The sequence below is a fragment of the Pithys albifrons genome, chromosome 10, assembly GCF_047495875.1.
Source record: "Pithys albifrons albifrons isolate INPA30051 chromosome 10, PitAlb_v1, whole genome shotgun sequence".
Classification (NCBI taxonomy): domain Eukaryota; kingdom Metazoa; phylum Chordata; class Aves; order Passeriformes; family Thamnophilidae; genus Pithys; species Pithys albifrons.
This window is the reverse complement of record NC_092467.1, coordinates 23,068,371-23,083,642: the sequence shown is the minus strand read 5'-3', so window position 1 is coordinate 23,083,642 and position 15,272 is coordinate 23,068,371. Positions and strand designations below refer to the sequence as shown.

The 15,272-nt window shown below is 57.8% G+C and overlaps 2 protein-coding genes across 2 annotated transcripts; both read right to left on the bottom strand.

Annotated features, from left to right (window-relative positions):
* Positions 1-27: 27 nt before the first annotated feature.
* On the bottom strand, positions 28-6,344 carry B4GALT2 (beta-1,4-galactosyltransferase 2). The gene is made up of 7 exons (XM_071565846.1): positions 6,115-6,344; positions 3,902-4,288; positions 3,293-3,528; positions 3,031-3,221; positions 2,639-2,761; positions 1,471-1,575; positions 28-1,321 (listed from the first exon to the last, which is right to left on the bottom strand). Exons 2-7 carry the CDS (start codon positions 4,215-4,217, stop codon positions 1,171-1,173), a joined length of 1,122 nt encoding a protein of 373 aa, XP_071421947.1. The 5' UTR covers positions 4,218-4,288; positions 6,115-6,344; the 3' UTR covers positions 28-1,170.
* Positions 6,345-8,778: 2,434 nt separating this feature from the next.
* Positions 8,779-15,083, bottom strand: ATP6V0B (ATPase H+ transporting V0 subunit b). Its single transcript, XM_071565619.1, has 8 exons — positions 14,939-15,083; positions 11,948-11,996; positions 11,433-11,516; positions 10,911-10,988; positions 10,275-10,344; positions 9,854-9,905; positions 9,254-9,444; positions 8,779-8,893 (listed from the first exon to the last, which is right to left on the bottom strand). The coding sequence occupies exons 1-8, from the start codon at positions 15,003-15,005 to the stop codon at positions 8,867-8,869; spliced, it is 618 nt and encodes a 205-aa protein (XP_071421720.1). The 5' UTR covers positions 15,006-15,083; the 3' UTR covers positions 8,779-8,866.
* Positions 15,084-15,272: the final 189 nt, after the last annotated feature.

Sequence of the window (15,272 nt, the reverse complement as noted above, 5' to 3'; positions counted from 1 at the left end):
CCCTCTGACCCTGCCTCAGACACCCTGTCAACTTTTCAAACTTTTATTAAATACAAAACCCCCGGTCTCTATGACCGAACACTGCATTCAATGTACGCTGAAAAAAGGGTCAGACATTCAAATGTACAAAAGTCACCAGTGCCCCCCAGCCCTGGCGTGCTGTCCCATTCTCAACCCCACTGCTCCCAGCGCCCCGTGGGGTGTTGGGGATGCCAGGGCTCCCAGTCCCATGGAGGGGCATGGAGCTTCCACCTGCACACTTCAGCCACTCCTGCCTGCAGCTCCCCTGCCCCTGGCTTGGAAAGGGGAAGGCAGACAAGGTGAGACTCTAAGGGGAAAGATCCCTCCCTGCTAGAGGAGGGCTGCACCAGTCCCCAACAAGAGGGGCTGTGGGGTTCAAATGAGCCCTATTCCCCCTGCCAAAGCAGGGAGGGCAGGTGCAGATGAAGGGCTGCACACACACACACAGCACCTGCCTTTGGAGAAGGGGGATGGGACACAGCTGCCATCCACCCAGCCCTGGGGAAACTGAGGCACAGCGAGGGACTTCCACTAACCAGAGGTCTCTGTTTGGCAGAGCTGAGACAGGGCCCGGCTCTAAGCACCAGACTAAAGCAGAGGAAGACAGCGAGCCACGTCTGCATGCCCAGCAGCATAGGCAATGACCAGCCAGGGCAGCAACCTCGCCCTGATCCTGCCTGCTAGGAGGGGGCCTGGACTGCTCCCATCCCCAGCTGGGGAAGCAGAGGCTCCAGCACTGGCAAAGGGGGCAGCCTGCACCCCGCTTCTCACAGTGCTGGTGGGGAGCCCCTAGTTCTTAACAGAGCAGTGGGATCTCACCCTCCCCACCCATGGTGCAAGCAGGAGCTGGCATGGGCTGGGGACTCCTCACCAGGCCTGGGGCTGCCCCCTCCCTCTGGGCCAGGAGTTGCTCACAGGGCAGCCGGGCTCATCCACCAACACACCACGTATGGGGCAGGGGTCCTGCAAACACACTCGTGGGGATGGGGGGGACAGAAATTCTGGGGACTGAGGGGCCGGCTGGGGGGCAGCCGTCTCCAGAAGGCAGCAGAGTAGGCAGAAAATATCCCTGTCCAGTCCTGGCTCTCAAGCTGGGGCAAAACCCGCTGTGCCCAGCCAGCCCAGGCACAGAGGCTCCCAGTGACAGCACTAGCCACGGGCCAGGCGGGGCGGTGGCCTGCCAATCTCCACCGTGATGTTCGTATACATGGGCTGGCGTGAGATCTCCACCAGCCGGTACTGCAGTGAGCTGATGCCATCTCGCTTCATCGTCATTTTGGTGTTCTGGATCTTGGTGAATCTGGTAGAGAGAGGAGCAAGGTGAGGATGGGGGGATGTCTTTCCATAGCGCCAGCAGTGCCAGACCTCTGGGGGTGAGTAGAGCAGGGGAGCCCAGTGATAGCCCATTGTCCAGCATCCCGACTGCCCCAGCCTTTGTGGCTCACTCACCTCTGCGGGTTGGGCTCGTTGTGTTTGTCACGTTCATGCTTAATCATGCGGTACCTCCCAATGCGGATGTCGGGCCTCGACACCTTCATGCCGTTCAGGGAGATGCTGGGGGCCGGGAGCACGGGGGGAATCAGTGTGCGGGCACCAGGGAGGGTCATTCCCCAGCCCAGAGACCTCCAGGATCAGACCTCAGGCCAAAAAAACCTGCCCCTGGTTAAACAACGCTGTGCCAAGCCAAGATGAACAAAGCCAGGCCACACCCAGGTCCGTGTCATAACCAAGGGGGCCACATGCCCCACAGCAGACCATGCCCAAAGCACCACTCCCACTAGCTGCAGTCAGCCTGTGCTGCACACAGGCAGCCATCCCTGTGCAGTCATCCATCCCTTCCTCCCTCCATGGCCCCTGCCCTTTACATTCCCCAAATGCCACTGCATAGCCCTTCTCTCAGAGCCTTCCCCTTATGTCAGGGGCTGCCTGAAGCTTTTCCAGGGGTTTACACGCTGCCTGTCCCTCACCTCAAGCCCACCATACATGGAAATCACAACCATGCCACTTGCCCACAGCACCTACAGGGTGTTTTGCTCATCCAGCTGTTACAGGCTGGTTATGTGCCATTGGCTGCATCCTGCTTCCCTGGGCAGTATTGTGGGGGAACCCACGGGAGATGAGGTGGACACTGTCCAGCTCTGGCATCCAATGCCTGGTATGTGTGTGTGTGTGTGATTCATCGCAGCTCTGCATGCGGCTGTGCTGCTGCCTGCCGGCTGCTGGCAGGAATGACTGTGTAGCTGCTGCATGGCCACCACTGAGATGCTTACAAGTTCTTCATTTCAGCCCTAGACACACCCAGGTTTAGCATCCCAGCCTTGGCCTGGAGCAGAACACACAGGCACACCACCCCACTGATGCAGCTCATACCATGCTGGAGGAGGTTCAGCCACAGGTAAGGCAGAGGGGTGCCCCACAGCTCCCCAACACCCTGGGAAGGGCCAGTTCCATCCATGAAGGTGGAGGGTAATTCAATACCTCCCTGACATGTGCCACAACCCATGCACAACCCCCACAATACTGGGAACCTCAGTGCTGGTGAAAGTGTTTGGTCAATGCTTAGTAGGGAGCCCTGATACACCCCAACAGCCAGTGCTGGTGAGGGGTTGACACCTACCGGTTGAAGATGTCGTCATCCTCTCCTCCCCAGCCCCAGTATTCATTGGGAAAGCCATTGATCTTCAGGAACTGGGACTTGCTCAGCCCAGAGACACCACCAAAGTAGCCAGCATAGGGCAGCCTGCAGGTTGACAGCAAACAGGTCAGACCCAGGAACAGGCAATCATGGAGGTCAGCCCCATGGGGATCCCCAGGTACAAACACCAGCAGTTTGCTGTGTCATGTTCCTACCCAGGGCTCTGTGCCCTCTCCCATCCCAGGTCCACAATTTAAGCCAGTGACTTCATGCCTGCCCCAGGTGACAACTGAGGTTGGTGGCCGTGATGTCATCCCAGTGAGATACCCCAGCCCTGTCTGGGCAAAAACATCCCAGCTCCCCAAGGCACCCACCTGAACCCAAACTTGTCCATGCCAACGGCAAAGTGCCGTGGCTGCTCGTAGCAGCGATAGAGATTGCGATCGTCCATGGGGATGAGGTCCACATCGCTGAAAATGAAGCAGTCATACTCCTCGTCGTCTTTGAGTGCTTCCATGAACCCCACGTTGAGCAGCTTGGCCCGGTTGAAGGTGTCCTCACCGAACTGCAGGGCAGAGCTCAGTGATGCCTGCTTCCCCACTCCAGCCCCGCCACCCCCTCGCCCCTGCCCCTCACCTGGTTGATGATGTAGATGCCATAAGCCACCTTCTGCCGACGCAGGATAGGGTGCAGGTAGTGTAGCCAGTACTTGAGGTGGTGCTCACGGTGCCGGAAGGGAATGAGGATGGCCACCTTCTGCCGGGGCAGGCAGTCTGGGGGGGTGTACTTGCCGCCCTGGCGCACGTCAGGGTTCTCCCGCTGCACTCGCTCCATGCTCATGGGAGAGCTGAACTCAATGAGCAGCCGCCCAACTGCAAGAGGGAGGGTAGGGTGATGCCCACAGGACAGGACATGGTCAGGGTCATGGTCACCTGCTACTGTTGCCCAGGCTAGTAAAGCAAACAGTGAAGGGGACCTGCAAGGGGAACCAGCCCTGCCAAGGCCAGAGGCCACCCAAAACCTTTCCTAAACAGGGGCAGAGAGACTGGGCTAACAAAACCTGAAACTAGCTGTCCAGGTTACCAATTTTAGGCTGGGATTTCTCTACTGCTTCACCCCTGGGACTACCAACAAGTCATATCCAGGGCCCAGGGAATAAGGATATCACCCATGGGCAGCCACCTCAGGCCTACGCTGGGAGTCAGAGCCCAAATTCATCCCCAATGCTCACCCAACATGTCTCACCTAAGCCGGGAGGTGTCTCCTGGCAGGGTTGCAAGGGCTTCTCAGTGGCAGACTGGTTGGTGCTGGGCTTGGTGCTGGGGGATGGGGCCTCAGCACCAGCTGGCCCATAGCTGGGAATGGTGCCGTTGGGGCGGGAGGAGTTGGAGAAGGGGTGGACACGCGAGGCATTCCTGGCGTTGAAGCGGCTGAAGAAGTCCAGGTGCTGCGCGTAGACGTCAAAATAGAGGATCATGATGATGACAAAGTGAAGCAGGCAGAGCAGCAGCACGGCCTTGCAAATCCTTTCCAGGGTCACCCCCAAGAGCAGCCTGGTCATCTTCTGGACACGGGCAGGCAGACATGTGCACTTAGTGGGGCAGAGGGGCGGCTCCAGCCACGGTCCTGATCCTGCCAAGACACCCCATGCTCAGGATACCCCAAGCCCCAAGCCCCAGCCCAAATGACAATGGAGCAGCAGGAGAAGCACAGGCTTCATGCAGGTTGGTATGCCAGGGAGCACCCCAGGGGGAACACTGCACTTGGACCCCTGCTCTGAAGGCACAGCCCTGAAGACACAAGAGGTCCTCAGCCCCACACAGCAAGTGCCCTCCTTGTTTTCCTAGGATAAGACCAGAACAGCACAGACCCACTCCCCTTCCCTTTTCCCCACCCAGACAGACAATGGGGACACCTCCACATCTCCAAGGGCCCTTGGAGAAGGTCATGCTCTCCAAACACATGGCCAGCCTGGGATGGTTCAAGAGCATCACAGCTACCCCTATCTGCCATCCCTTTCTGAGGCATCCATTTCCCCAATCCCCTTTCTGCTCCCTCCCCATGGCACTACACCCCAGCAGCGGCACCAAAGTGGGGCCAGCAGTGAGAGTCATGCTGGCAGGGGCCATCCTTGGGTCACCCACTGGGAGAGCAGCTGCACAGCTGACACCAAGCCAAGCACGGCATCCCAGCCCCACCGGAGTCAGGGTTCTCAGCCATGTCCAGGGGGGTCCGGCTTACAGCCAGCAGCGCAGATCCTCTCCTCCTGCTGCTGGTAGCGTGGCCCCCTGGGACACTGGGAACTGCCAAGAGTCAGGGTCCCCTTATCTCCCACATGACACCTGGAGCTAGGCCAGAGTCCTGACGGGAAACCAGCTGAGACAGTCACTGGAGAGTCCCAGATGAGGCCCTTCCCAGCGCTGCCTCTCCCAGTCGCAGGACTGACCCTGTCAGGCAGCAGGATGCTAGCAGGAGCCCACTGCAGGCAGGGAAGTGCCAGAAAAGACTCTGAACCCAACATCCCAACTGTGTCCACCCTCCCTCTGCAGGATGCAGAGCAGGCTCCCCAGGGACAGGAGTCTCCTGGCATGTATCAACAGCCCAAGCCCTCACCCAGGTCTTTTTTAGAAAGCTGCCCTCTGGAGAAAAGCTGGCTTTGCTGTTACTACCCAAACTTTCTCCCAGTCATGGTGCCCTGTCACCCTGCACAGCCCTTGATGTAGAGACCTATCTGCCCCCAACACCTGCCAGAAACTCTCCCTCAAAATACTAACAGTATATGACAAGATGAAGAGGCAATAAATAAAAATCAGAGTGGCTTTTTAGGGGCCCTTTGGCAGGGCAGTCCACAAGGCAAGTGCAGAGCGACGCTCAACAGGAACAAAAGCAAGTATCAAACTCCAACATCGAACGGTGGCCACAGGGCACCACGAACATGAGTGGGCTTAGAAACATCCACTAAGGAGGGGGTTATGAAATATTATGTCATCTGCCCCCACCGCAGCATCTTTGCAGAGTGTGAGAGGCTAAAGCAACCTGGGCTGGGGAGCTGGTCCCCAGGGATTCACGATGGTTCGGTGCATGCCGTGGGGCTGGTGATGCTCGTTTTGGAGGGGACGCTAATCTCTACAGACTCCATCCTTCTCACAAGACATCCCAGGGCTGTGAGAAGGGAGGCACGGCGGGAGTCGATGGCCCCGGTGCCACCAAAGGTGACCACTTCCCGGCCAACAGCGGGGCGAGGGGCCGCATTCAGCACAACTAACAGTCCCCTGCCTTCCTAATTTTTCCCTGTTCCCGGCATCCGCAAAAACTTATTAAAAATGAGAAACAACCTCAAGATGAGGCTTTTTCCCGAGCTGGGGCGGTGCCACCCGTCAGTGACAGGGATCGCATCCCCCCGGTCGCATCCCGGGCCTCCCCCGCCCGGCCAGGCCTGCCCGCGCCGCTCCACTCACCGCGGCCTCGGGGCTGCCGCGCCGCCCCGGCGCCGGTCAGCGGCCCCCGCCGCCGCCTCCTTCTCTTCCTCTTCCTCCTCTTCCTCCTCCAGCCCCGGCCGCCGGCCCGCGGGCTCCCATGCCCGGGGCTGCGGGGGGCCCAGCCGGCCGGGCCGCCGCACCGCCGAGAGCCGCAGGGAGACGGGGCCGCGCCCGCACGCCGACTCCGCCCGCCGCCGCCGCACCGGGCGGGGCCGCCGCCGCCGCCCGCCCCGGAGCCGCCGGGCGGGGAGGGCAGTCCCGCAGGCAGCGGAAGCTGCGGAGGCGGCTCCCAGGGATGCAGCCACCCCCAGGGGTGCGCAACGCCTCCCGCGCCGCCCCGGGATGCTCAGACCTTGGCTCCGAGCGCGGCACCGCGGACCCTCCGAGCACCCCCGGGGACACAGGGACAGGGTATCTCGGCGTGTCTTCCGCCCTTGCTCCCCGATGCCGGGAGGCAGCGCTTCCACTGACCCACCTGCGGCGACTGCTCCGCGCTCCCGCCCGTTGGTGTGGCTCACCGTCCGTTGCAGCCTATTTCTGGCTTCTTCCCCCCACACCACCCTTTCTGTTTCATTGCTAGGAAACACTGGGAATCACCCTACCACAACGGCATCACTGAAAAATCTTGGTCTGGTCGCACCACAAGTTTGAAACACCACGAGTAGTTTCTGTGCTGTCCACAGCCTTCCCCTTCTTCCCCCACCCCCACCGCCTTCTCCGGAATTTGTGCCCATTTAGAGCATCCTGTCTCCGAGGCCTCTCCTTGCACCATGCCTGGATACTTACTCAAGCAGAGGCTTTCCCTCTCCCTTCAGATGCTCCTTTCAGCTCCCTGCAGCAGACAACCTTACAGCTGAGAGGAGCTGTGCCCAGCCATAATGAAAGCTGTCCAACTTCTGTCTCCGGCTCTTGGTTCAACTCATTGGCAGGTAGCATTTTCCATATCAGTAGTAACACACAGTTATCAAAATACCTTTCAACTCCTTCTGCTGCTACTCCTAAATGAGACAAGCTGCAAGATCCTGGAGCCCCAGTTCAGCTTTTTATCTGTGCTTGAGCAGCAGGTGTTTAGTCTTCCAAGATGGCTTTTAGCCAAAAAGTCTATTAACTCATAAAGCAGCTTCTCTACCACCAGTACAGGCTCACCAACTTCAGGCGTCTCCTTTCTGAGCTTGGCATGGGTCAGAGGAGATGGCCCTGCAGCTCCCAGGGCCTTCAGATGTTCCTGGCCTGCAGCAGCAGCAATACAGTACAGCCTTCATGCAGAACAGGCAAAATTCTGCCCCACATCTGCCCTTTCAACCAGGCAGGACCCAGCCCAGTCCATGTTCTGCCACTACACAGGGCAGATGTTGCTTCTGTGACAGCCTCCAGCCCCAGGGGACAGCCAGCACAGCTAGCAGGGGCAGTGGCTTGGTTTACCTCAGCAATCATCATGCACGCAGGGCTGAAATATACTGCAATCCCAAAATTAACAGGACAATGCTGAGCAGAGACAGGAGACCAGAAGATCTCATAGGGGCTGTGCAGAGCAGCTGTCCCAGTCCAAGGGCAAGTCCAAGTCCAAGGGCTCCCAGCAGCCCCACTAATGCCCCAGCCTGTTGCACCCAAGGGGGAAGAGAGATGGGCAGCTCCAGGCATGCATCTGTTTTGACACTGGGAGAGCGATGCTTTCCATACTAAGGTGCACTGCTGACAGAACAGGACGAGGGCCTTGTGCTGAATACAGCAGACTGCAGACCATCAGCTTCAGGGTCTCTGCAGAGCAGAAGCAGAAGGACCTCCTTCTTCCCTTCCCCCAAGCAGCAGATGAGCTGCAGGTCCAGCTGTCCACAGTCGGCTTCCCCAGACTGTATTCACCACAGCCAGGGAGAGGGAACAGAGCCAGCACACAGCATCCCCACCCTGAGACCTCTGCCAGGGCCCCCTGGGACAGAAGAGCACTGCAGACTGAAGAGTCCCAGCATTCAGCCAACAGTCTCACAGAACAGCCTTTGAGTGTGCAAAAACTGCTCCTCTGCCCTTCTGGTGCTCTCAGCTGCACAATGGGGCTACGGACACCACGTACACCCCATCTGAGCAAAACTACCAGGATGGGAGCTGAAAGGCCCAAAGTACCATGTTTGTGCCTCCAACATGTCTTGTGTGGGGCTCCTAGGAGCCTGGCAGAGGCAATACAGAGCTGCATGATGCCTGCTCCAACAGCCTTGTACCTGCTTTGGGCAGCAAGGAACAGCTCCAGGTGGCCCTTGCAGGCCCAGCAGGCACCAGGATTAACCCCACACAGGGAGGACACCACCAGGCTCCTGGAGCAGGACAAGGATTTTGCCAGAGGCACAGAGAGGAATCTCTGAGCACAGGGAGCAGCACAAATCAGCACCTGCTTTCTGCAAGCCTCCCTAGTATGCACAGGGCAGAAAAATAGCTGCATTCTTGGACGAGAACCATATTTATTTCACTGACACAGAATTGGACTGGTGGTCAATTCTACACACACCAGGGTCGGGCAGCAGCAGGGCCCCACAGGCTGGGCCAGGCCGCTGGGAGCAGAATTCACACACAGAAATTTGTTTCTTCCGAGGGGCCGATTGATCTGTGGGACAGGGCTCCACGTAGTCAGGTTCCTGCGCCTGCCGCCACACATCTCTCGCCCCAATCACATATCGAAACATTAAATAAGTATATACAGAACCTTTTGGGGCGGGCTGGAACAGACTGGGTTCGGCAGGGCTCAGTTGCCCATTTTTACTTTAGATGTCTAGAAAGAAAGAAGAGAGGTTAGGCTGTGGCCCACAGACCCTGGCCCAGCTCCCCAGTCCCACCCAAGCACCCGGGACTGTTCAGAAGCTGCAGACAGCTTATCAACCACACCAGTAAGATACAAGCATCACACAAGGTGCACCAAAGGTGATACCCTTGGTGACAGTTGCTCAGAGGAGCCACCAAAAGGGTTCACGCTGTTGCAAATAGGCATTATATGCTGTGGGGAGAGCAGCCTCCCCCTTCCAATGCAGAAGATTGTGCTGCAGCCCAGGTGTGCCTTCCTGGAGCTAGAGAGCATCGAGGGTGACAGGCATCTCATGCTCACATAAGATTCGTGGCCCCATGAGACAGGTACCTGCAGGATAGCAACGATGACCCCAAACAGCCCTATGGCACTGCCAAAGATCTCCACGATCAGGATCTTGACGAAGAGGCTGGCATTCTGGGCATCAGCCAGGGCAGCCCCGCTGCCCACAATGCCCACACAGACCCCACAGAAGAGGTTGCATAAGCCCACGGTCAGACCAGCCCCAAACATGGAGAAACCTGTGAGAGAGGAACACTGCAAGAGCAAGGGGTAACGCCCTTCCACTTGCATCCAGGGCACGCTGCAGCAGCTCTGCCTCAAGGTGACAGAAGACCCAGAGCTGCCAAGGCCCAGCACTGGCCTCATGTTTGGGGAGCAGAACTGTTCTGGGGTGTGCCCCAGCTCCCATAGTGCCAGGTCAGCAAGGGACAGCAGCTGCTGCCACCCAGGGGAGAAGCACTGTTGCTGTTGGGCAGCACTTCCCAGCTGGATGCAGGAGGACCTAAAGAAAAGTAATTAAAAGCTGCCTTTTGGCAGAAGAGTCACATCTTCTTCAGACACCGCAGTAGGCCACAGGTCAGTCAGAAGGTGGAGGTCAGAGTGCGGCAGTGCTCAGACTGATGGCACCAGGGACCCAGCAGTCCTTACCTGCGTGATAGTTCCTGGCTCCAATCTCTTCTGGGATGACTGCAGAGAAAGGCTGAAAGAATGCAAAGGACCTGGGTTAGAGAAAAGTCTGTGGTCTCTAGGAGAGCTACCTGTCCCTAGTACAGCATGAGGCAGCCATATTTTGGCCAGAGCTGGTCCCTGACTCCATGTCCCTGGCTGGCTTCATGAAATCTGCCTTGTATGTGCTCCCACAACCCTCTCTTCAGCATGAACAAGGATCACCACGAGTCTAGGGCCTCCAAAAGCCACAGCAATGGTCAAAGTCACCATAGGGCCACCACTCACAACAGTTGCCCATGACCAGCTGCCCAATCCCCACCACAGCCCTGAGGTTGGCACACGGTGGGCAGGGCACTCAAGGCTGGCACAGGGTGGGCAGGGCAGCCCAAGTGCTCCATACCTCAGCCATGTTACTGATGACAATTGCCATGATGATCCCGTAGATGGCCACAGCCTCGCAGAAAATGATGCTGTGGGAGAAAGGCAAAGCCTGAGCATAGTGTCCCAGGTGAAAGACACCACTCCAAGCAGCCCCTGGCACTTCATGTCCAGCCAGCCACCAGCCAGACCCCTCCACAGCCGTATGGGAAAGCAGAAAGGCAGTCCAGCCTACCCACTACTTTCCTCTCAAACAAGAGGGAGCTGCCAAATACAAAGGTTGGATGCTATGGCACATGAGTAAGCTGCAAATGCCCTGTGGGAAGCAGGCCCAGGAAGCCCTGCCCTTTTCCAGTCCCTTTCTGCGCCCTGGGGAAGGGTTGTGCAAGAATCCCCGCCTGCCCAGGGAGCATGATCTCAGGGTGTTTGTTTTGAATACACTGGGCTCATTCACTGCATGCTATCACACAGCAACTCTTCAAGGCAGCACTCTGGCTCCTTTAGGGCTCTTTGTTTTGAAAGCAAACAGCATCAGCAGCTCAGCAAGGAATGGTCTGCCAGCAGCACCCAGCCAGACATCAGACAGAAGCCTCTGCACTGGCTTGGGACCTGCCCCACTAAGGTGCAGCATGAGCACTAACTCCAGGTCTGTGCTTACCTGACCAGGTTCTTCGTTTTGATCCGAGGGGCTTTGACTCCACCACCAATGATGCTGGAGCCTGTGATGTAAATCCCCCTGTGATAAACAGAGGTGGTTGGTGGAGTCTGGCACTCACAGAAAAATTCTATAGGGAACTCAGGATCTTCCAGCTGAGCAAAGAATTGAGCATGCAGTTGGGGGTCACTGTGGACCTGGCCTAGCCACTTCCAGGGTACAAGAGGTCCCAAGCTCTATCACCTACACCAGCAGAACTGCTGGGGCACAAGGGCCACCATGGGACAGCCTGGGCTCAGGGGTACAGCTTCCAGAGACTTTCCTGTTTTTTCACTGCCACTGCTGCTTCCGAGGTGGTCCACCCAGACCCCCCAGGGGCCCAGCAATCCAGCTCACTGCTGTGGTGTCCCACAGCCCTATATGTGCACATTGTTCCACCGCTGCTCTGCTGCAGGAAAGCTGCAATGTGTACACAGCTATTGAGGTCGGACAGCAGGAGAATGCTGAAGAACCAGTTCCACTCACCAGGCAGCTCCCACCACAGACAGTGAGATGGCCAAGCCAATGCCCAGGTTGCACCACATGAAGGGTGAGGTCTCTGTCAGAAACCTGGAGAGGAAGGAGTGTCCTGAGTTAGCACACAGGCTGAGCCCCCATAGTCATACTACACAGCCCCAAAACAGATACCCCTCCAAGATACCCCAGATCAAGATGGGAGAGCCTCTACCAGGCAGCAGCACAGAACCCTCACCTACCATGGATCAAAATCTTCCTCCCAAACTCTCACTGTGAAGTGGAAGCCTGAGCTGGGAGATGTGAGAGGCAGGGGAGTGATGGCTGCATTAGGATACTATATGGAGCCAGCCACACAAACATAACGGCTGCATCTATCCCACCTCCAGAAGCCCCCCTCACTGTAGCTCTTATTCTCCTGCAATGCAGTGACTGCTTCCTGTTGCTCAACAGCAAGCACTGCTCCCCTGGAGGCACCACCACTCCTCACACAGCCCCGAGGATGTTTGTATTTACAGGGAACTCACCAGGCCACATCAAAGCGGAAGCCCAGGTCAAATATTGTGTAGCAGATTCCTGGAAAGGAAGAATACAGAAACCTTCAGACAGGCACCAGGTACCAGCCTGGTGCCACTGCTTCCTCCTCCAGAGGCCCAGGAGCACATCACAGCATGCAGAAGGATTACTGGGAAGACTGGCTCAGGCATGCAGAGCTGTGGGGCAGGGTCTCCCCTCCAAATCCCCAATTATCCCAGCCTTTCTGCATGAGCATAGGACAGGCAGGCCAGACCCCATTCCAGTCTTGCCTAGAAGATGATTGCAGTGGTTGTTGCACCCATTTTCTATTCCCTGGCCCTGCTGAGCAAACACAGACCATATGGGGCCACAGGGTCTCAAGGGTAATCCATAGTCCTGTGCCCCAGCACCATCTCCACCCGCATCACCCAATGGCTCAGCTTCACTGGACAGCCAAGGCACCAGGGGACCAGCTGTGAGCTCTTCCCTCTCACAGGAGAGGCAAGAGGAGCAAGGCTGTGCCCTGACTGACCATCACATGCTGCTCCATCACCATCCCACCAGAGGCTGTGCTGCTCCACAGGAGCCTGTCAACACTAGAAGCTCCAGCTGCCCTCTAGCACCCATTTTCCAAGGGTGTGGATTTGACACAAGACTACTGTCCTCAGCACTTCACACAGGGTTAGTAATTTCCAGACAAATTTGTACTCCAACACAGCCAGAACACACCAAAGCATAGCCCTGTGAAACTCGGACAAGACCCTCCTCTTCAGGGAGGGATTACCCTGCTCTATCTTGAGTGCTCTTCTCAGCTCGGAGTCAAATCTGGCATCCCTGCACAGCCCAGGCACACACAGAGGTGTGGAATCCATCCAGAAGCCCTGCCTTGCTCTTGACTCATGAGCAGGAAGCATGGCTGCAGACCAGATGAGACACTTGCTCTTTGCTGGAAAAGAGAGGGTGACCTGGCCCTAAGGAACAGAAGCACAGGCAGAGTGGCCCTGTCTGCACCACACCAGATACAGAGAGTGAAGGCACAGCTCTGCCATATCTGACTGGAGCCAGTGTCTGTGTGACACTGATCCTGCATATGGCTGGGTAAAGAGGAAATGGGAGACTCCTGAAATGCTCAAATGCAGCAAAGAGGACACTGCTAGTGTCCCACTGCTCTCTTCGACTCCGGAGTTGCCTCTTGGAGGCAGGGAGTGATGGGAATGTGCCCAGCAGAAATGTGGGGGGCCAGGACCCAGGCTGCAGGAGCCCTGCCCTGTGCACAGCCAAGACCTGCTGGACAACTCATCCCACCGGGGGGCCTCGGCACTGCAGTGCAGGAAGCCCCTGGCAGCAGAGATGTCCCCATCAATTCTGTGTGCTAAGCTTCTCCATGTGCAACTCAGGGCTCAGCACCCCATGCCACAGAGCATACAAGCACTGCCAAGCAAGCCAGCCTGCCCCAAAATGGGAGGTGGTACCACTGGTCCACTCTTCCTGCCTGCAGAATTGGGGTGTCCCCCTTCTCTGCAGTGACACACATGAATGAAGAATGGTGCCACCATGACCAGGGAGTACAGAGGGAGAGCACCGCCCAGGCTATGCACCTGGCAACCTTCAGGAATGATCTCTACAATGCTGGGCCCAGTCAGCTGTGACTTTTGTTCTGGCTTCGCTGCTTGGCTGGCAGAGCACGAACTGAACCCAGCCAGCCTCAGCTGCCTCTACTTCCAAGAAGCAGTAAAGAAGGGCTACAACCAGATCAGGGCAGATCTTTGGGGCACCTTTCATCTCTTTGAGAGCAGGTGTAGCCTTAGATTCAAATACAAAAGAAACAGGATGAAGGACATTTTCCTGTGAACTGTGGCTTCTAGACCTTCAGCCAGAAGGACAGAAAGGAGAGGGCAGCAGGACTGGAGGATCAAATCAGGGGTTAGGATAAAGACAGTAAGCACAAAGAGGCACTGATGCAACACTGCATGGAACAAGACTGCTTCCTGCTCAGGTCTTCCTCAAAAAGGGACTGCAACAAGGCAGGGGAAGTTAGGGGCATCTGGACTCAGCTCGGCAAGATTTTCCAACAGTCTCATGTTCACAGCATGCATCTGCACCAGTGCAAGCCACATGATTCAGAGGCCAGTGAGGCAGTCCTGGTCCCACACTCGGTTTCCACCTGGCCCTGGAAACACGCGGGAGTGAGACATTCTTCACTTCTGACTCCTTCTCTCCCCTCAGCCAAACCCCAGCCTCTGCCTGGCTTGTGGTCACTTTGCTCTGTGCAGAAAGAGGAAATAAGCAGCAGTCCAAGCACAAAATCTACTTGCTAGGCCTAGGGAATTAAATCAGTGCTGAGCCCAATGCCATCAACAGCAGAGCCTGGGCTGCCACGAGCTGTAACACAGCCATGTACCAGCTGCACCATAATCCAGGCAAACTCACATGTTCTCTTATGTTGCCACAGCCTGGCAAAGCAAGGCACTCTCCACCCAGAAGACAGCAACTGTCACAGCCTGAAAACCAGGCTCCTGCCTTTATCTCCCCTGATCTGCCAAATCCAAACAACACCAGCACCTTTCTGCTCTCGCACACACCGAAGACAATCAACTGCTCGAGCCAGGAAGGCTCGGAGCACTAGAAGCTGCACATTCAACAGCGACTGAGAGTTGCAGGAAACTGCTGGGGTCCAAGCCCTCCGAGGGAGCAGCTACGAGTCCCCGCGGGGCACTGTCCAGGCCGGGGAGCCCCACAGCAGCGCTCCCGGGGCCCGGGGCCAGCCCCGGGGACCAGCTCAGCAACGGGGGGGCCTGACGACGCCGCAGTCCTCGACCCCTGCCTTTCTTTTTCACGCCACAGCAACATCCCCTAGGACAGCAGCCAGTGCGGGCACAGGCACGACTCGCAGTCTCCCCTCGGGCTCGGAGCCCCCTCCCGCCACACGGCTCAGCCCCACAGCGCGGGCCCGCGACCCCCCACCCCCGCGGCTCCCTCAGCGCCCCCGGCCCGGCGCTGACCGACGCCCAGCAGGGTGGTCCAGAAGGCGAGGCCGAGCCCCGAGTAGAGCAGGGCGAGCCCCGTCATCGCGGCGGCGGCACCGGGCAGAGCGGAGCGGAGCGGGCCGGGTCACCTGACCCTGCGGCACACGTGACCGGAACCGCAGCGCCGTGCAGGAGGAGCGTGACGACACCGCCGACACCGCGCCAGCCTATTGGCTGTCTGGTCTGACAGGGGCGGGAGAACTACAGAGACCATAACGCATTGCGAGCAGCCCCTCTTCCCATTGGCTGTTCTGCCCTGCTCCGCCGGGGGCGGGATTTCCGAGCGCGGTGCCGAGTTCGCATTGGCCGG